Source organism: Neltuma alba, unplaced genomic scaffold, assembly GCF_004799145.2.
Source record: "Neltuma alba isolate B1F8T4 unplaced genomic scaffold, ASM479914v2 tig00006003_pilon, whole genome shotgun sequence".
Classification (NCBI taxonomy): domain Eukaryota; kingdom Viridiplantae; phylum Streptophyta; class Magnoliopsida; order Fabales; family Fabaceae; genus Neltuma; species Neltuma alba.
In genome coordinates, this window is record NW_021634310.1 from 61,631 (window position 1) to 83,178 (window position 21,548).

The 21,548-nt window shown below is 32.1% G+C and overlaps 1 protein-coding gene across 5 annotated transcripts; it reads left to right on the top strand.

The window, feature by feature from the left end:
- The first annotated feature begins 9,243 nt into the window (after positions 1-9,243).
- Positions 9,244-13,897, top strand: LOC114749245 (probable low-specificity L-threonine aldolase 1). 5 transcript variants are annotated; one of them, XM_028937736.1, is made up of 11 exons: positions 9,244-9,402; positions 10,232-10,329; positions 10,893-11,346; positions 12,018-12,129; positions 12,347-12,397; positions 12,624-12,695; positions 12,759-12,891; positions 12,996-13,054; positions 13,179-13,279; positions 13,375-13,441; positions 13,634-13,897. In XM_028937736.1, the coding sequence occupies exons 3-11, from the start codon at positions 10,904-10,906 to the stop codon at positions 13,670-13,672; spliced, it is 1,077 nt and encodes a 358-aa protein (XP_028793569.1). In that variant the 5' UTR covers positions 9,244-9,402; positions 10,232-10,329; positions 10,893-10,903; the 3' UTR covers positions 13,673-13,897. The 5 variants fall into 5 exon arrangements, with proteins under 5 accessions (XP_028793569.1, XP_028793571.1, XP_028793572.1 ...); XM_028937738.1 differs by having other exon boundaries at positions 10,899-11,346; XM_028937739.1 differs by having other exon boundaries at positions 10,232-10,291.
- The last annotated feature ends 7,651 nt before the right edge of the window (positions 13,898-21,548 follow it).

Genomic DNA, 21,548 nt, shown 5'->3' on the forward strand with positions numbered 1-21,548 from the left:
AAGATTAAACCCTAATCAATTAAGTGATGACTAATATGTCAACTTGAGTTGGTTCTCTTTTTCCTTAGTTTTACCAACTTGACCTTTGAGAAATTTTTATATTTTTACAAGTTAAAATGAATATAATAAGGTAACCATGAAATAAGAACTTAGATTAAAAGTTTAGGGTAAGTTTAACAGATTTTTCACAAAAATTGCAAATCTCTTTATGGTTATAATTTAGGTTATATATTAACTTTTTTATTTTGGTTTGATTAAATTACTGGTCAGCTAAGTGTTATTTTTTGTATGCTGTTGGAATATAATGAACTTGGAGTTTTGTTTTTGGAGGCAGACAATGAGGGTCAGAGACCAATTTAATTAACTAAATCAAAAGGGCATTAGATCCCATACAATCACCATTTTTTTTTTTTGGTACATCAATCACCAATCACCAATTTAATAACGAACTTGAAGTCTACATGGAAGACTCTGTGGTGACGGCCCAATGTTGTGAAATGATGAGGACTGTTTGTACAGATGATTCGTTTGAGTTATGTGATCTTCAATGGGCCTCCAACATAATCCATTAAAAACTGATTTTGGAAAGAGCCTTCAATGAACTCATACTGCTCGGTTTGGATGTGATGACAAAATCATTGTAGGTTGAGTTTAATAAAAAGGGTTAGTTCATAACAACATGACAAAAAAAATATTTGAATGCTTGATGAGAGAGGTGTCCCCATTTACTCCCAATAATGTCTTAAACGGGATTACCTTAAGCATGAGAATACTTGTGCTTATAAGAAATGATCAAAGGTGACAAAGGAGACTGGGTTATGGGATTCAAGAAAGAACCTTAAACTCTACCCTGTCACAAATTGCTGAGATTATGCCTATTAGAGCTGGCCTGGAGGTCTGCCAAAATCTAAATATTTCCAGCGTTTAGGTATTCACAGATTCTATAGAACCTTTCAACATTCTGATAAAAGTCTGGGCCCCCAATGCTCCAATCCTTCCACATTTTCTTCCCATACTTTTTTCCTCTTAACTTTTCCTTCTATTCAAACATGGGGTTGGTGTTAACTGAACTAGTTTTGCTATCAACTGTTTATGAGAGTGTTAAAAACACTATTTTCGGGCCTGTGCTTTGAAGTACTTGGGCAGAGATCATGTCTGAAGGATACTTAGGGTGTGTTTGGATGAAACCAAACCGTGGTTTGGAAAAGTGATTCTGGAGAATAGATTCTGAGAAAAAATGATTCTAAGAAGTGAGAGTGTTTGGATAGTTATTACCAGAAGCACTTTTTACATGTGAAAATTACCAAAAAGAGTATAAGTTAATATGATAATTATATAATTTTATGATATATTTTGATTTGAAGAAATAAAATTGTTAATGAAATTTTTTTTACTAACATAATTAATAATATATAATTAATACAATTAATATGTGTATATATTTTTATAAAACATAATATTAATATGTTTATAGAAAAATGATTTTTTTTTTTGCTAATAGAAAAATATTAATTTTCTTTAAAGATTTTAAACGTGAAATCCCATAACATTTTTTCACAACTACTTTTTGTAATAACATACTACATGTATAATAACCTCTGATGTTTAATACAATTAATTAATTAATTAATTGTCACCACATATATATATTCATAAAATATAAGAGTGAAAATATTTTTAGAAAAGATGAATTATTTTGTTGCAAATATAAAATCATGTATTTTTCATGAAGATTATAAACATAAAATGGGATGATATTGTTTGATAAAATAGAATAAACACATCTTTAAACAATTTATTAATTATTAATTATTAAAGTAAGTAATAATTAGCTTGAGAATATAAGGTATAATATTAATAAAAGAAATATAAATAAAGTGTCATAATAATTAAGATGATGCATCGATACAAAGCATTTGTAATAGGTTTTGTTTTTAACTACATATTACAATCTATGATAAAAGGAAATAAATAAGACATGACTACTATCCTTGTATTGAATTAACAAGTTCGTCTCTTATGCTGTCATGAACCTGAGCCATGTAAGATGAAGATTGAATTGATGAATGTATACGTGAAAATCCAACCCCATCATCATCTTCTTCTGCATAAGTACCTTCTTCTTCCAACTGAATGAATCCAGGATCAGTAATAGGTGTCGTTCTAATAAAATTATGTATAGCCATTGTTGCACAAATGATTTTAACTTGTGTTTCATAATCATAGGATGGCATGTTTCATAAGATTGCGAACTTTTTTTTCCAAACTCCGAAAGTTCTTTCAATTGTACTCCTTAAACTTGAATGGAAATAATTAAAGACCTCATTGTCATTTTCAAACCCAGATGTCCTTCGAAAATCAAGCAGATGGTAACGCTCCCGTCTATATGGGCCGAGATATCCATTTAGTGTTGGGTATCCAACATCCACCAAATAATATTTTCCTATATAAAAAATGAAATTATTGTAAATTATGTTTCTATTGTTAAGCTAAATATAAATAAAATGTAGGAAATAAAAAAATACCTTCAGGTGGATGGGGAAAGTTCATTGAAGGAGTTGTGAGGGCATGATCAAATAGCCGAGCATCATGTACGCTACCTTCCCATCCGGCCAAGACAAAAGTAAAACACATGTCCCAATCACAAACCGCCATGACATTTTGTGACACTGTTCTTTTTCTAGAGATAAATTTAGTTTGATCTGTTGCGCTGACAACGCAGGAAACGTGTGTGCCATCAATTGCTCTAATAGCATGTTTAAAAAAAGGCCAATATTTACCAAACCGAATTTTTGTATGAACATGCCGGAATGTTGGATCTTTTGGTTTGATATTAGACATGGCAAGTCTACAGCATGCCATTAGGACATTATGAAAATGTCTGCTAATTGTCTCTCTTAAATGTTGAAATCTTTCTTGTTGCATTCTGCTACTAAGTGCATGGCCAATGGTATGTAAAAACATTGCAACTGATTCATGTATCCCTATATTTTTAGTTTCTTTTAGACCATGTTGTTGCAATTGTTCCACCAGACTTAAGAACACGTCCCGTTCCATCCTAAACATGTTATAACAACGACTGGAGTTGCCATCTAAAACATCCCTTACCCATAAACAGCTTGTATAAGCACTTGTATGCCAAGGCTCTTTACACAAGTTCAAAGTAGCATATGCACCGACCAATGCTACAACTTTGTTAACCCTTTTTTTTCGTCCCTTAGCATGCTCTTCCACACATTTAATTTCAGCATCCATATTCTTTATCTTGTGCATATACACATAAAGTTTAGAATTCTTACGTAGAAATTATGAAACATTTATAAAAGTTACAGAGTTATTTGATTCATATAACAACCCACTAGTCACATAAAACGATACATATATGGAACTGTCTAATATAATAAACAAGTCATAAATCCATATTGTAAAACTCCAAAATAGGTAGAAGTTATTCCTTCTGATCCTTCAGAGCTGCATACATTTCCCGTGCCTCCGGCTGTTCCATAAGGAGTTGTGTGCATCGTCTGAAGAAATCAGGATCACTGACAACTTCAGGAACTATTTTCAGGTGAGACAGGACTCCCCTAATTGAAATCTCATAAGCACACGCTTTTTCTTCCAACCGTCTAGCTTCTACTCGTGAAATGACATCATTTCCACGCTCGGCCTCAGAAATATTTGTTTCAGCAATCTTGCTAAGTGCATCCGCTATTTTCATAGAGGGAGATGTGCGTTTCTTCTTAACTTCACTCTTCCTTCTGACCCCCAGTGAGCTACTAGGTTGACTCTTACCTCTGCTTGTACCCTCACCACTATTATCCTGCCTCAATTCAGTGTTGCCTCCACTACCTCCACTATTATCATTGAAGTTTACTGAGTTAAATTCCCCACTTATACTAGTTGGTACGCCTAAAATTTCATCACTATCTCTGGACCCTTCTTCCAAATCTTCATTCGGTTTTCCTTCACTTGGAAGTGTCATGGAAGAAGGTGCCCATGCTTGTGGTTCAGTTGTAGCCACACTCCCGAACAGTTGAGTTAATTGATCCCTAAATTGAAGTCCTCTTTCTCTGAATTTTTCGTAGTTTGGAACTTCCTGCACATTAGACACCAATAATATCATATAATATTCAAAAAATAGTAAATATGCACAAAACATTAACAGGTAGAGAAAATGTAAGATCAAAAGGTTCAATAATTATCCTTATTTTCCTCTCCCACCAATCATCAGTTGCACTAACAGTATTCCTTTCAATATCCCATCCCAATCCTGTCTCGCAAAACAGCCTATCCCATGTCTACCACTCCTTTCGTAGGGAATCATATTTATTCTTAAATTGAGATTTTTCATACACTCTCCCAGTTTTGGCAGTAAGCTTATCACCAAGAATATCCCAAGCTTTCTTTGTTAAGCTAGTACCTTTTCTTTCCCCTTGTTGCACAAGTTCAATGCATAGGTCAAGAAACACTTTTGTGGTTCGTAGGTCCCAAGAAGCTTTCACTGTATCCTTACCCATTATGTTATATCACAATTACAGCTCTTCAGTCATCCCAGGTTAATCAACTCAAAATCTATTGAAATAACAAGTGTCATTGTTACCCAAATCAACTATGAATACCATATTAACATTTTTCTTTCATTCATTATTATTTAAAACAAAAAGAAATTCAATCTATGTATTTATAACATGTAATTAATTTTTTAATCCAACATAAAATGGAACTATGTTCCCATTCCTTTCATGACTAGAAAAAAATTAAATAAATTAATTTTAATTACCACAAATACAATATCCTATAATTTTATTCAAAACAGGATTACAAAAAATAAAACATAAGGATTACAAATATATGTCTCTGGAAAAACTAGTCACTTGAATAGACCGAAAACCAATCCTCTAACCAAAATCAGATAAACCAAGCTACACAAATGAATCCTTGAATGAAAATCAACTCACCACTGAAGTAGAATGTCAGCCACAACTATCAACCAAGCAAAACCAGCACCAACCAAACACCCCAAGCTAGCACTAAAAAAAAAAAAATACCACGGTCAGACGACAAACCGTGACAAGTTCAATGCACATTTTTGTTATCATGATTCAAACATTAAACACAAAGATTTTGTGCGTATGAGAGTTTGGTGAAGGAGATGTGGAGCTAGATAAACAGATCTCATAACCAAAAACAAATTCACAGATTATAAACCAACCGAAGATACCATATATCAGGCTCAAACCAACCGAATAATTTCTGTCGTATGGCACGCATAAACCAACCGAAAATCAGGCTCAACCCCAAATTGTAATTAACAAAAGCAAATCTACCCAGAAGTAGAAGAAGGTCGACTCGATGTCGCAGCCCGTAGAGGAAGAAACAGAGGTTGCTCTGGTTTTGGCTTGCAAGTTGTAAATTTGCAATTACAAGTATGATCCAGAATCCACAAATACTAAAACGAAAATTGAGCTAAATTGACATTGAAATTAACAAAAGAGATCGAGTAGTATAGGATAAACGCCGGATCTGACCCACCTTACCTGAGCGCCGGAGAAAGAGCTAGGGAACACCGACCACTGCCGAATGCTTCAGAGCGAACCTGAGCGCCGGAATTCACAACTGATAGCTGCGATCTTCTTTCACCGAGCTGCGATTTCTCTCACCGGCACCTTCAAACCATGGCTAGACGGCGACTTCTTCACGGGCGGCGACTCGTTTTGTGAAGAAGGAAAGAGCGAAGGGGGAAAGGAAGACCGTGCACGGGGAATGAATGGAACGATGGGGAAGAAAGCGTCTCCAGAGGAGAGAAAGTGGACCGACTGGGGGAAGAAAGCGAGAGGAAGATCAATTATTTGGACCGACTGGAATGGAACTCTGAAGATAATTGAAGCCAGAGGAGATAATTGAAGTCGAGGCTAATTGGTCATGTGAGGAGGGCCCACCATCAACTTTCAGCAATTGGAGCCAGAAGCAGACGAAAGTTGCTTCTGATAAAACCATGGTTTGGGGGTTCAAAACCATGGTTTTATATTTTTCAGAGGCTATTTGGCTAGCATTTTTTCCAAAACCATGGTTTGGGTCCCCAAACCATGATTTTGGGTCCCCAAACCATGATTTTGGGTCCCCAAACCATGATTTTGGGTGCTTACCAAACAGGCCCTTAAAAGAAGATGGGTCTAACTTTAAAAAAAAAAAAACAGCAACGAGGAGGAAAAATTCAAATAAAACTATTTTCAATTAAAAAATACTTGTACGTGAGTAAAAAAAAAGTGAATAGGACACATGGCAATTGGGCATATTAAACCGGAGAAAAACAAAGAAAAATTAAATATGTGTAGAGAGAGAGAGAGAGTTGAAGAAGAACATAAAAATAAGCAAGAGAACATCAAAAAAATGCAGCCATATGATGACGTTATAAGGAGAGAGGTAGAAGACAAATTGCATATGAACACAATAATGTAGTTGAAAGAGTGAGATGCATAGGATCTGCCCAAGCATAGCAACTTGGTACTTAAAAATGTTAGTTAACTTGTGAAGAGAATCCATGTATGTGGTCCAATAATCCATAATTAATTTTTTTGGCCAAATCCATAAATAATTAGGCACATTATTTATGGCTTATGTGTGTGTGTATAATACTACAGTATATGCCATAAATTATTGTATCAATATATGTGTGCGTATATATTTATGCAAAAATATGCCTTTGATTTTTTATCTTCACACAAAATTTCATTTTGATCCCTTAATTTTATAAGATGCAAGATTGTGATAGGGATATAAACTTGGATAGTAAACTCAAATCGTAAACTTGTAAAAGTTTACTTTTATTAATAAATTAGTATCAAAAGTATATAATTAGATAATCAAAATATAAAATATGACAATAATGTCATTTAAATATATTTTGAATCTGAATAATTCGAATTAATGCCGCAAGCATTCATAATTTACCATATTCTACAAAGAAACTTCCATAAAATTCATATATAAAGTCACTAAAGGTCATTAAATAGAATAAATTTAGCACATGTTTAAAAACAAATCGACACAATTTCTTAAAGTAAAAATGCAAAAATGGTAAATTTGATTAGTCAACATGCAAGTTTAACCAAGTTTACAATTAACATGAGTTTAAGAGTGAATGGACACAATTTTGTTAACTGAAAACATAAAAATATTAAAGTCAGGATGATAAGGTGTCTTTTTGGTCATGTAATCTTAACAGTTTCGTTTAATAAAAAAAAATGGTGACATTAAAACTGTTGAATAATACACAAAATATGCAATAAGTAATTCTTTTTGAAATATGATCAACCTCATATATTGAATATTAATATCCATCCATCCTCATAGATGTGATATGATCAACCTCATAATAAATAAAAATTTAACTATGATTTTATTGATCTAATATTTGCATGGTTAATTAAATATTAATATCCATCCTCATAGTGATGTGCGTTTTGAGAATGCTAGTTGCCACCTTTTGACGTTTTGTATTGTGATAGGCTCAAAGTGGCTTTCCTAGTTTCTGACCATTACATTACATAATAAAGCTCATGAATTATATTCTATGGTTGGTAGGTACTCAGATTCATAACGAACTTTTGATAGCGCTTCTTCTACATAAATAAATAAGGCATTGATCTCCTCGAGGTCAAAGTCACAAATGAAGATATTTTCTATTCATAAGACATAAGCTCCAGCTCCATAGGAGGAATTTTGGCCCAAAAAAAAAAAAATTCATAGGAGGATTTTAAATTTTTTTTACTAATGAGATTAGATTTAATGAAAAGAGTTAGTTTTTGAAATGCGACAAATCAAGATAGGTAGTTTTTCACACTGTAACAAATTAAAATTTAAATCCCCGTTAAAAGAGATGCTCATATTTAGTGCAGATAGTACTTTGAATAATATTAACTCCAATAAAAAAAAATCTTATGTGTAGCCAAAAAAAAATTTCTTTTTAACTTTTATACTTCAAGTTTAATATTTTTACATTTTCAACTTACAAACTCTATCATTATAATATCAACTAATTTTTTCACGATATAGAGGATATAGGTCATGATCGATTCCTTTTTCGAGTAGATTTGTTTGATTAACCAAATCATGCATACCCAGAAAAATTAATTAGATTATAAAAATTGTTAAAAAATATCTCAATGTTCCATGGTTTTGGCCTCTATTAAGTAAACTAATAAAAGCATAATAATTATCACTTCACTACTCCTTTCAATAATTTATAAGGGGCTCATGAAAATGGTAGAGAAATAAAAACGCCCATCCATCATAAAAATATTACAATACAACTTATATTGTCAATTACAAAAAAAACCTTTTAGAAAACAACCCTAGCTCTTCTATATTATTTTCGTTTCAGTTTTTTTGTTAGATGAAATAGAATTTCAAGAAAATTGTGAGAAAGTTCCTCTTCGAGAATTTTTTTTCTTTGTAAAGATTTGAATTGAGCGGGAGCAACTTATCTTTATAAAGTGTAATGTTAGATGCAAATGTGTTCTGTTTTACATATAGATGAAAGTATTTTACATATATCTAAAACAACAGTTGCGTTTAAGCAAATTTTATGCATTTTTTTAATAATAAATATTTCAATGGATATTAATTCATTGTTGCTTTGTAGGCGCCTACGATGATAGTCCACCCGTTATCCCCAAAAAGAGAAAACACTTGTATTTAATTGTCAGCAGCCACGATAGAACCTGGAGACAGAGCTACCAGACAAATTGGATAAGGACAGGGCGCTGGTGGGTGAATTCTGAAATGGGGAATTTCATAGAAACTGGTTGCTGTTATAAATTAAAAAAAAAAAAATAGAAAGAAGAGGGGATCAATAAGAGAGAATATTTCTCATTCCATTCAAGAGCGCTCAATATATTATACATGGCCTCTATTTATAGGCACAACTTTATACCTTTGATAGAATCTACAGATTACATAATAATATAACATAATTGTGGTATACAGAGATAACGGGAGATATTAGAGATTATATGAGATATAGGAGATAATGAGAGATATATAGACGTCTATAAAAATATTATTATATTCATGACTTGCTAATATTAACTTTATATTCCAAAAAAGGGACCAGAACCTTGTGGGGAATCCATGAATTGTGGCCCCAGATTTTTATTTTCATCATCACTTCTTCATCAAACAACGTGCCCCATTTGTTTGTTTCTATATAAATTATAAAGCATGCAATTAGGAGGCTTAAAGTGAGAAACTTGAAGTCTTAGACGTAAGCCAGCATTTTTCTTCTCTAGTTCTCAATTCTCATCCTTCCGCCTGCAGCTCCGGGTTCGTGCTATTTTCCTCAGTCTTCGTGCTTTTCATGATCAACTGCTCGGATTTGCGAAGTTTCGTACACTCGAAAAGGTAATGATAATCTCCGATGTCCAAATATGAAGAAACTTGTTTCAATTTTGGAATCTTCCCCCTTTTTCTGGTATGTTGCTGTCCATTTGTTCAATGTTGAGGATAGCTGAAAAACTTGTGGCCAGATGATAACTTGTTTTTTTCTTCGTAGTTTGTATTAACTGTGTTTTTTTAACCTACATACAAGGGCGTTTGCTCGTGTTTATATTGTTAAATTACAGCGTCGGAGTATCTTGTTGGTTAATGAAGACTGTGTGTTTTGGCTTTTAATTCAAAAGATTAATATGGCTATGATAAGTTAGTTGCCTAGACCATGGGTTTTGTGTTGAATTACCTCGGAATACGATCTGTTTTCCGCAGTCATAAGCTATTAAGTTCCAAATTATTGTATATTTAATTTCAATCTTTCCTTTTAAGGAATTACAACTCGTATCTGTTCATCACTGAAAGTTAAATTGTATCAATGGCCCAAGCTAAGACTTCGCCCATGACGATCAGCTACGTTCAACACAAACTGATCTGGGTTATACTGCATTCTGTTGCTGTGCTCTGTTTTTGGCTCTATATTAAAAAGAGAATTGTTAAGAAGTTTGATATAGAGCTTCCTGTAAATGATTTTCATGACATTCAAAAGAGAAAATCTAGATTTTAATTTGTTGTAATTCTTGTGATGTATTTTGAGATGATAATAGTAAATTGGTACGTTACTTATGAAAATATAATGTAGGATAATTATATGAAATTTTTCCTTCTTAAGTATGTTGTGTATTTTTAGTTTTGACGATTCAGCAAAAGAAAAAAAATTTGATCACCCTCCAATCTCATGCAGGCTCTGCCGCTGATTTAAGAGCTTGTTTGATAGAGTTCACGCCTACTTGGAGTATAAGAAGTAGGTCATTGCAAATTGCAGTTTTATTGAAGTTTCTGGTACTTACTAAGACTTCACAGCTTTTCGTTTTCTTTCTTTGTTATGTAGGTGGTTGAATTATCCTTTTCTACTTCCAGTTTTGTAATTCATATGCTCGAATTCAAATTTTACCTTAAAAAAGAACCATATATATGGAAGAATATAATTTCAAAATTTTGCAGTTCCCTCTTCCATGTGTCACCCATTCTCTGTAGCTATCAGATGCTTGTATATCAACTGTATTTTCTTTTGCTTGCTTCTTCTTCTTCTTCTTTTTTTTTTTCCAAAATGAATATCACATTTAATCCAAGGCATTTTAGCAAATCAAATCAAACTTTCCAATGATCTTTAGAATTTCTATATAAATGAGGAAGCGGACCTCACACATTTTGCTGAGTTCCGGTTCCATTCTTATCTCGAGAGAGAATATAGTTTTTGGTTGGTTGTTATCTTATTTTATAATGGAATCTGTTTATGATTTTCCTTCTGCTCAATTAACTGTCGTACTCGTTTGGAATTTGGTGGGAAAATTTCCGTGTTTCCTTTTGGAAATATATGCTAATGTTCAGCATGGTGTGCTTAGTTTCAGAGAAAATGGTAACTAGGACGGTTGATTTTCGGTCAGACACAGTGACAAAGCCAACAGAAGCGATGCGAGCTGCCATGGCAAATGCTGAAGTGGATGATGATGTGCTAGGCTCTGACCCAACTGCTGCTCGCTTAGAAAAAGAGATGGCAAAAATAATGGGGAAGGAGGCAGCCTTGTTTGTTCCATCAGGGACTATGGGAAACCTGGTGAGTGTGCTTGTTCACTGTGATATCAGGGGAAGTGAAGTGATTCTGGGAGACAATTCCCATATTCATATTTATGAGAATGGAGGCATTTCCACAATTGGAGGGGTACATCCAAGAACTGTGAAAAATAATAAGGATGGAACCATGGACATTAACTTGATTGAGGCTGCCATCAGAGATCCAAAGGGGGAGCTTGTCTATCCAACCACTAGGCTTATCTGCTTGGAAAATACCCATGCAAAGTAATCCCACTTTTCCTATTATTTACTTTCCTTATTTTTGCCTTATAGCTGTATCACAATGATGTTAGATTGATTTTATGCCCTTGCACTTTGGGATGTGCATATTTTGTGACTTCATTGATGATTCGATTAACATATTCTTTGATATAATCCAATCATATGCCATCACGTTAGATTTGACTCTATAACTAAAAATTTTGGTCAGTTTTTTATGCTACTTTTTCATTGAAAGAGCAATCTGGTGTGTTAGTGATCCATTTTACTTGTTCGCCTAGGTGTGACTGCAGTTGTCCTGTGGTTGAAAACCAGGTTTAGTGTCCAGTCCTAGTCAACACTTGTCATTTTAGCTAGGTTTGATTAAGGAGCAGTTGTATCTTGATTAATAGTGATTGTTAGCTGAGGTGTGACAACAACTGTTTCATGGCAAAGGCCTATGTTTGAAGCCAAGTCATAGTCAACAAGGAGCCCTTGAGCTAAGTGCGATCAAGTAGAAAGAATTATGCCTTCAGTAATAATACTGACATTTGGTCTAATGATAAATTCTCAATCCAACATCAGCACGATCGATCCATCCCAATGTTCACCCTTAAGTTGCTTTTACTACTGTCTCTGGGCTCTGAAAATCCCTTTCCTTTCTAAACTGATGGAAATTAAATTACTCTTGACTGCAGTTCTGGTGGGAGATGCCTTTCTGCAGAATATATAGACAAGGTTGGAGAATTAGCTAAGAGCCATGGACTGAAGCTTCATATTGATGGAGCTCGTATTTTCAATGCATCGGTTGTGAGTACTTTATGGTTTGGCCATAATTTGATTTTACAATGGATGGTAAAATTAAGCTGGACAGAAAAATGTGAGTTTTGGTAAACATCTGCTACGAAAAGATCGTAAATAATACATCTGGTTATGTTAACTATAATGAAACTTCTGAAGCTTACACAGATTGCCTTATAATAAGCAGTGGTTGGATCGCTTACTAGAACACATTTTGATGTTTCAGGCACTCGGTGTTCCTGTGGATAGGCTTGTCCAAGCAGCAGATTCAGTTTCAGTATGTCATATGATTTCTTTTCCTTTTGGTCCGGCTGAGACGTCAGCATATTCTCTTGGCGTTGGCTGTGTTAGATGTTTCCATTCATAATGTTTCAGAAGACTAATCTATTAAGACTGTTAACCTCATTCATATCAAATTTGCACTCTGTTTCTTTTATGTTTATAATTCTAATGCATGAAAATCGAATTAACAAAGTTTTTGTTTCTTCCAATATATGAATCAGGTTTGCCTGTCAAAAGGTCTGGGTGCTCCAGTTGGATCTGTTATCGTTGGCTCCAGTAGCTTTATCACTAAGGTACTCTAAACATTAATGGCAGTCATTTTCCTACAGTAAGAACTTGACGTGTGTGTTATGTAGGCTAGGCGGCTCCGAAAAACCCTAGGTGGAGGAATGAGACAGATCGGCATCCTTTGTGCTGCGGCACTAGTTGCTGTGCAGGAAAATGTTGCAAAACTGGAGAGTGATCACAGGAAAGCTAAACTTATGGCTGGTAAATTTCCTGCTCTATTTCCAAATTAATCTGAAACATGCCCCATCTAAATTGCACTCACTTTTTTTCGATTTTGATCAATTATCTTTGTCTCTCCATTTTAGAAGGACTGAACCAAATTAAAGGACTTAAGCTAGATGTCAGTTCTGTGGAGACCAATATTGTGAGTATATTATACAAAAGCAGAACCCTGAACTGTGCATTATTAGTCTAATCTCACTACTTTGCTTTGAACACATATTCCTATATTTTCTTATGGCTTAACTGTAATGAGCTACTGGTACCAGATATTTATTGATATTGAAGAAAGCTCAAGAATTACAGCGGGAAAGCTATTCAAGGACTTGGAACAACGTGGTATCCTTTTGATGCTGGAAAGTTCTAAAAGGTCTGAATCCACTTTCTATTATTCTTGGTAGCTCACGAGTTCCTGTTTTAATGGACAATGTGGGTTATGAATCAATTAATGTTTGCAATCTGCAGATTGAGAATCGTGATGCATCATCAAATATCAGCAAGTGATGTGCAGTACGCCTTGTCATGCTTTCAGGTTTTGTGGTCTCATTCCTTTTACTAACATTCCAAGACTAATTTTATTTAGTACTTGGTGTCCCTACCTCAACCCACAACTATTAGGACCCTCCTAAGTGGGCCCCACCACCCAATTGGGTCCCAGTAGCTGTGTGTAAATGGGGCCCACGGACGTATGAACGCATACTGATTAATCTGTTGAATGCTGCAGCAAGCTGTGAAGGGGGTGCAAAGTGAAAATGGCATCTAGTCAGAAGAATTTGAGTTTGCTGCTTTTAATTATATATAATTCCGTTGGGTTATGTGAACACATACGTAGATGTAGACCTTCCTGTCTCTCTTAATGGGTCTTATGGAACGTATGTAAGAACAATTGGTCCCAGCTATGTTTTAATAAATTAGATTGAATAAATTTATTGTGCCCAAGTTATTTGAGATTATATTGGTGAAGAAGGTGTTCTTCAACTTGCCTTAACTCCCTGCACTTTTATAGTAACTTAATAAACATGGATCAATGTTCTTGTGAAGTTGCAATGAACTTTTATTTCACGTATCTATAATGTGCATGTTTGGGATAGCCTTAAGAAGTTTTAGAAGCTAGTTGGAACTGAAAAAACTAGTTGGATGAAATGATGTCCGGGTGCTTTTGAGGACAATTGACTTTTCCCGTTACTTTGAACTTGAAATAATTTTCCAACTTCTAGCTTTTGGCATTTCCTTATATTTGAACCTTTTGAAAATGACTTTGATATATTATTTAAATAAATTTCTATCAGACTAATTGTTTTTTTAATAAAAACTTATTCAACCATAAATCATAACATAATAATTGATTTTTTACCCAAATTTTTATTTGCAAAAGTGGACTGGGAGTCAATTTTACTAACGGTAGGCATGATATTAACAACCGCTGCACAGTTGAATCTACAATAATACTGGCTTGAGCATAGGGGGAGGGAGCTGGTGACTTGAAAGTTCATGCATGTTTGGAAACAAGTCGGAAAACTTGATTAAAACCACGTTCTGGCAGAAGCACCAAGTTAGATAGTGTGTTTGGTTTTGCTTATGTCAAAATGTGATTTTAACTTGTTTCAACTCATTTTCAAATACAGTTTCAGATGGATAAGTATGGGTAAAATGTTAGGTGAATAATATGAAATTAGAAAATATTTGAAAAATGAGTTGAGTGATAAAATTTTGCAAAATTAACTGTAAACTGAATCGACATCTTGTTTGAAAAATGAGTTTTTGGTGTAATTTACAGCTTATTTTCCAAGATTTATAACTGAATTATTTAGTATTTATCTTCTAAGATTTATAACCGTATTATGATTTAGTCATTTAGATCGAGCAAAAGGCATTTTCATCTATCTTATGTTTCCCCCGACATGTAAAGATCTTGAGATTGTCAGTCCAAAAAAAAAAGACAGATCTTGAGACTGGTTTGTCGTGTTGCAATTTGAGTAACTTATTTGTCATTATTTTCTTTACAAAGCACTTATGTGTCATTTTCTTAATAAAAATTGTGTAATTTATATGATAATTTAATCAAAATTTGTATAGTATAGGCTAAAGTACATATTTCGTTCTTTAACTTTGTATAAGTTTTTAATTTGGTCCCTTAACTTTAAAAGTATACTTTTAGTCCGTTAACCCTAAAATTGTTTAAAAATAATGATGACGTTAAGATCTTAAATGTTGATAAAATATTCTCAAATGTTAACATGTTAAGTTTATTTTTTAAAAAAATTGAAACCTTGTACAAAATTAAAAGACTAAATACTACCTCTGGTCCTTAATATAAAACCTCATTTGATTTTTATTTTGATAATAAATATAAGACTTTAATTTATTTTGTCTATCATATTTATGTATTTTTTTCAAAATAATCTTTCTAATAGTGGTAATTTTAGCCAATACACTTGATTAGTAAGAATATTTTAGAAAAAGATAACACTTATTTATTATAAATAAATAACTTAATTTATTTTCTTAATTTATTTATATTAGTCAGCTAACTCTTATATTTAAAACAAGAGATAGTATATGCTTTAGCCTATAATATATTATTTGTCAATATTCATATATCGTCAGCAGTTATTTCTTCTTCGTGTTTTCCTAATGCTACAATTGCAAACTTGCCTGCATATGACTATGTGATCGAGTGAAATTTAAATATTGTCAGTTGTAATTAGAAATAATTCTTTTAAAGATGTTTCCTACAGTTACGCAAACGAAATGATTTGTTGTTGTACTCCTCTGGTCCTATATATAGGACTTAATTGTTGAGCTAGTTTTGGTCCTAAGACTCATTTATCATATTTATGAATTTTCTCTAAATTACCTTTATGGATACTTCCTCAACCATAATCAAGTAGAAGAGAAAGGGGGGTATTAAGAAAAATAATTATGATATTTTAAGAAAAATGTGTCACATTTCTTATAATTAACTAACTTACATAATTTTCTTAATCTAATCAAATTAGTTAAATGGGTCTTATATTAAGAACCGAAAGAATATCTCTTTTTCCTAAATATGCAAATTTGTGTCGATGAAAAAGAAAGGATAGAATGATCTGAATATAATACTACATCTAGTTATTAACATAAAAGTCTTGACCTTCAATTTGATTTTAAATATAATATTTTAATCTACTTTATTTCTTATATTAATATATTTTTTTAAGGTAGTACTTGTAACAGTTGTCCATATTAAAAGTTTCACTTGATAGTTCTAATTAATATATAAAATTAATAAGAATATTTAAAAAAAATAACCCCTATTTATTATAAATAACTAGCTTAATTAATTTTTTAATCTGCTTAAATTAATTAATTATTTTTTATATTAAAGATATGAGGTAATATTGAAGATAGTGAGATGGCTAAAACTTAAATTTATCAAATAATGTAAAAACACCACCCACTAAAAAGTACTAAAATATTGCAATAGACTATAATAGTGAGATGAAATAATGGAACATAAAACATAATCCTCCTGCTCAAAATATAATACCTATTTTATGGTAAAATTACACTGTAAAATATATCTTATATTAAGAACTGAAAAATTATTAAATAATTGATCCTGCAATCAATAATATTTGAAGTATAAGTTATCTTGAGAATTGTAATTAATACTGATTTATAATAAAGATCATTTATTTTTCAGGAGATGGAACTATGAGAGATTACAGGTGCAATTTTAGAAAATTATATAATAATTTAAAAATTAAAAATTAAATTAAATTAAAACAAAATAATTTGTCTAGGAAAAATTGGTAAAAAAATTTTATTTGAAAATTTAATTGGCTAAAAAGACTTGAATTTGAATGAGTACAACTATGATCTATGAGTGCAACATATCTTCTATTGTGTATAACATATCATTAATGATGGGTAATAATTATTAATACCGAAGTCATTTGCACACAAAGAAAGATTAGAAATTCTTACATGAACTTGGTCTGTCACGTCATTTGTGGTGTGACCAATCACAAGCTAACAACTCAACTAATTTTAATCCTAGTTGGCTGATGATTCACTTGCTCTTAATCAATTTAATTTTTTTTCCAAACAAATAAATAAACCTCTAAATTCTAGGGAAAAAACTCGTCACCAAGGTTCAACAGAGATATTGAAGGGGTTGAAAAAGTATGCCCTAGCTGAGCCTTCCAAAATCTTCTTCGTCGGCAGGGAGTATGTAGCGTTGCTGTCAGAGAGTCCCTAGCGTCACGGTGAAGAGTCCATAGCTTTGCTGCATCTTTGATTTCAGTTTCACTTCTAGCGTGCGTTCTTCCTACGGCATCTCTCGTGTCACGCGTTCTTCATATTTGAATGGCAATTCCAAGTATTACGTCAAGTTTTTCTTTTGTCCTCTACATGGATAAATGGACCACCATGGGATGAGGACATGGTTTATTGTTAAATGGAAGATATTTATGGACGGTAAGGTCTTGTTATGTCTTGACGCAGAGTTAGTGGTGTCTATTTAATTAGTGCCTTCTTATGGGAAAATGTTAGATGTATAAGCTATATGTATGATTTGCTACATATTTTGTGACTGTTCCATCAAACCCATGCTACTCAGACCTAATGTTTAAGAAATAGACAATGTTTACCTAAGAATTTACCGTCCTCCTTATGCTTTAACTTTTAAAGTTTCTTTCATTATACTATAAATTCACCCCCCATCTTATTAGATTTTCTCTATGGTAGTTGTAATTTTTCCATAGGGAAAAAAATATCTGATGGGTATTTCCTGTAGATAACTGTTCCTTTTTTATGCCCAACTAGATTAGTGTTAATAATATCACGAATAAAAATGGTTTTGGGCAAACAAAATTGATAATTAACTAATAGATACAACGATGTCATATTTTTTATTTTGTAAATGTTTTCTCTTTCCTTCTGTATTTCACAACCAATTATATCTTAGATGCTACTCCATAATCAACTTAAATTATGGAGTATATCGTAGTGTGTATATATATCAATACTAGGGAAATGTATCCAAAATAATATCATCGTATAATACTTTAATACTTGACGTAAGAGCCAACTCATTTCATCCGATATATAATAATAGTATTAGATATCACTTTATATACTTAATATAAGAGCTAGTTAGAAATTAAATTTGGTTATATATATAAAACTCTATTCTACTTTATCTTCCAAATTTTTATAAGATTATTTATTTCTATTTTCAGAGTTGAACATTTTGAAACATATGCTGAAAGAAAGGTACTCTTCCGAACCTTAATATAAGATTTAATTGTTGAGTTGATTTTAGTCCTAAATATAAGACCTATTTTTCATATTTATCAATTTTTTCTAAATTATCCCATGATACTTCCTCAACCATAATCAAGTAGAAGAGGAAGAGAGAATATTAAGAAAAATGATTATGGTGTTTTAGAAAAAACATATCATATTTCTTATAATTAACTAACTCATATAACTTTCTTAATATAATTAAATTAGTTAAATAAATATTATATTAAACATCAAAAGAGTATCATTTTAATTTAGTTGAACTTTGACCAACACCGGCACTTATATAATGTCTGCAATTTGCGCTTGTGTAGTTTTCATAGAAGGGGCTTTTAATTCAAAGCTTGAACTGTCAACTTAAATTTGTAGACTCGTAACCTCTGATTATCTTCTCTTTTACATTTATGTTTTTCTTCAATTTAATTAATTTTACTTTTTAAACTGACTTTTACGCACCAGCTAAGATTTTGAACAGATGGAAAAAAATAAGAGAAATTCTTGTATGCACCAAGAGCAGCGCCATTTGCGATCTTCCCAATTTGACGAAAGTCACGAAACCAGCTCAGAGAAATTCAATCTCACAAGACATCACTGGTCAGAGTCAGAGAAATAAAAAGTCGTGGGTCCCACAAAAATATTTATTTAGCAATTTTCTCTCTCCGTCAATTTAATGCCTTTGTCTTCCTTCCATTTTCACTTCCAACAATGCCCCTTTTTCCTCTTCCATCAACCCACCAAATCTGTCATCCGTTCAAATTTGAGAACCGCCCCGGAAAACCTTCACAAGTAACCCCATTCCACCAACGTGCCCTCTCGGCAATATATTAAAAATCTTTATTTATAAAATTTTTACTAACTAAGTTAATGTTACAAAATGACAAATACATAGGTTTATATATATATATATATATATAATTTTTGAGTGGAAAAAACTATTTTATTACTTAGTAAACTTTGATTGTTATTGCAATTTTGCAAATTCTTTTAAATTTTAATCCACATTTAGATAAATTTTTTAACTTGTCAATTTTTAATTAAATTGTGACACGCACATGCTTTTATAGTTGATTTTGAATATAAAAGTTAGATAACTAATTTATAAATATTAATAAATTTAGTTGTATTAATTATTTACAACAAATATGTATTAATTTTCTTAAAATATTTTTTAAATCATATGCATTATAATCACATTACCCGTTCATGAAAATTTTCTTACTATATATAATAAATAAGAATACTTTAAGGCAAAAAACTACAAACTTGATAGATATAATAAACTAAGTCTTACATTTAGTCCTAAAATGAATATCTTATCTAGCTCGTATATTTAAAATGAAGATAATATTTTTTAAAAGACAAAACTTACATCAATTTACTTATATTAATTAGGTTTATCAGATCAACTCTTGTTATATGTGATTTTTTATGCAATATGCATATATCCCTTGGGTCCATTTTGTCATTTTATTTACATATGCATATGCATATAAACGTTTAAGGTGAAAAAATTTAATACATGTGAAAATATATTAAGAAAACTAAAATTTTATAACACCACTGAATTTTATTTAAATGTATATCAGATATGAATAAATATTTTAATATATAACTATGTATTTATTATTTTGTAACATTAACTTATTAGTTAACATAAATGTTGTAAACAAATATTTTTAATATAACAATTAATATGTTGTGGGGAAGCACGTTGGCGTCGTGGTGTCTTGGCAGAATGAAAAAGGATAAAGGTTCTTTAGCGTGGTTTTCTCACAGCCGAGCGATTTGGCGGTTTTTGATGGAAGAGAAAAGAAGGGCATTGTTGGAAGTAGAAATGGAAAGAAGAGAGAGGCATTAAATTGACGGAGATAAATATAAATTTTTGTGGGACCCACGACTTTTTATTTCTTTGACTAATGATGCCATGTGAGACTGAATTTAATTTGTCTTGAGTTGGTTTCATCTAATTGTAGAGATCACAAATGACATGGTACTCCCAGTGCACATAAGAATTTCTTAAAAAATAGAAAAGATTTTGACGATGCTCATAAATCTCTTCCTTTGAAGAAAAACCATACCCTGTGTCCTATGTGTACATAAGAGCCAGATTTAACTAGTTTACTGAAAATTAATGAAATTGGCTAGTTTTATTATTTGTAAAAAAAGTGTGCATGGATTTTTCTAAAAGAGCTCTTTTAATTATTGATGTTAAAAACTATTACTTTTGATCCTTAACATGAGAGTTAAATAACTAAATTGGAGAGATTAAGAAAATTAGTTAAATAGTTATTTGTAATAAATATGGATAGATTTTCTTAAATTACCTTTATTCAATCATGTACATTGAAACTATACTTGGGTGAAAATACTTTACAATCAACAGGAATATTTTTTAGAACACATTATAAATTTTGGAGACAAATTGGATTTGAGTTTTATATTTAAAATAGTCAACTAGCTTTTGTATTTAGGACTAGAGGTAGTACTTCATTAATAAAATTCTTTTTAACATATGTAATAATAAGAATAATATAGGACAAAAATTATAAATTTAAAAGAGAAAGTTGATTATATTTTTATATTTATGACCAAAACAACCTCTTTAAGCTCTTAAAGTATTACAAAACAATATATGGAAGTAAAGGGACTTGGCCGAGGGATCCCTCGTAGTGACCATCACAATCAAGACAACGTAGGAACATGGAATGGAAAGTCATGCAAACTTACAAACTATGCTAAAAGCTTATATGGGAAAATTAGGGGCTTGATGCCATGATGGGATGTCTATCTCACTGTTGAGATTAAAGAGACTTTGAAATTAACATAAACTTAGAATCATTCAATTCTAATGCAAGTGACAATGTATAAAAGAATAATGTGAAGTAAAGGGACTTGGCAGGGGGTCTCTCATAGTGACCATCACAATTAAGACAACGTAAGAATATGGAATGGAAAGTCATGCAAACTTACAGACTACGCTAAAAGCTTCTATGAGAAAATTGGGATCTTGATGCCATGATGGGATGTATATCTGACTGTTGAGATTGAAGAGACTTTGAGATTAACGTACGACTTAGAATCATTCAATTCTAACGCAAGTGACAATGTATAAAAGAATAATGTGCTTTGATAAGGCAAAAAACAGCCTTCACCTTCCTCATTTGATCATTAATAGAGAGGACTAGAGTCTCTTATATGCAATGAGGTCCATCCTAACCTTATGGCTTTTCTTGGTACCTTTCTGCATCATAAACTCGGGCATCAATATCTTTGTTGTGACTAGTAATTATATTAGCCATCAAAAATCTGCATTGCTTCATCTAAGGAACAACCTTGTATTCAACCCTTCC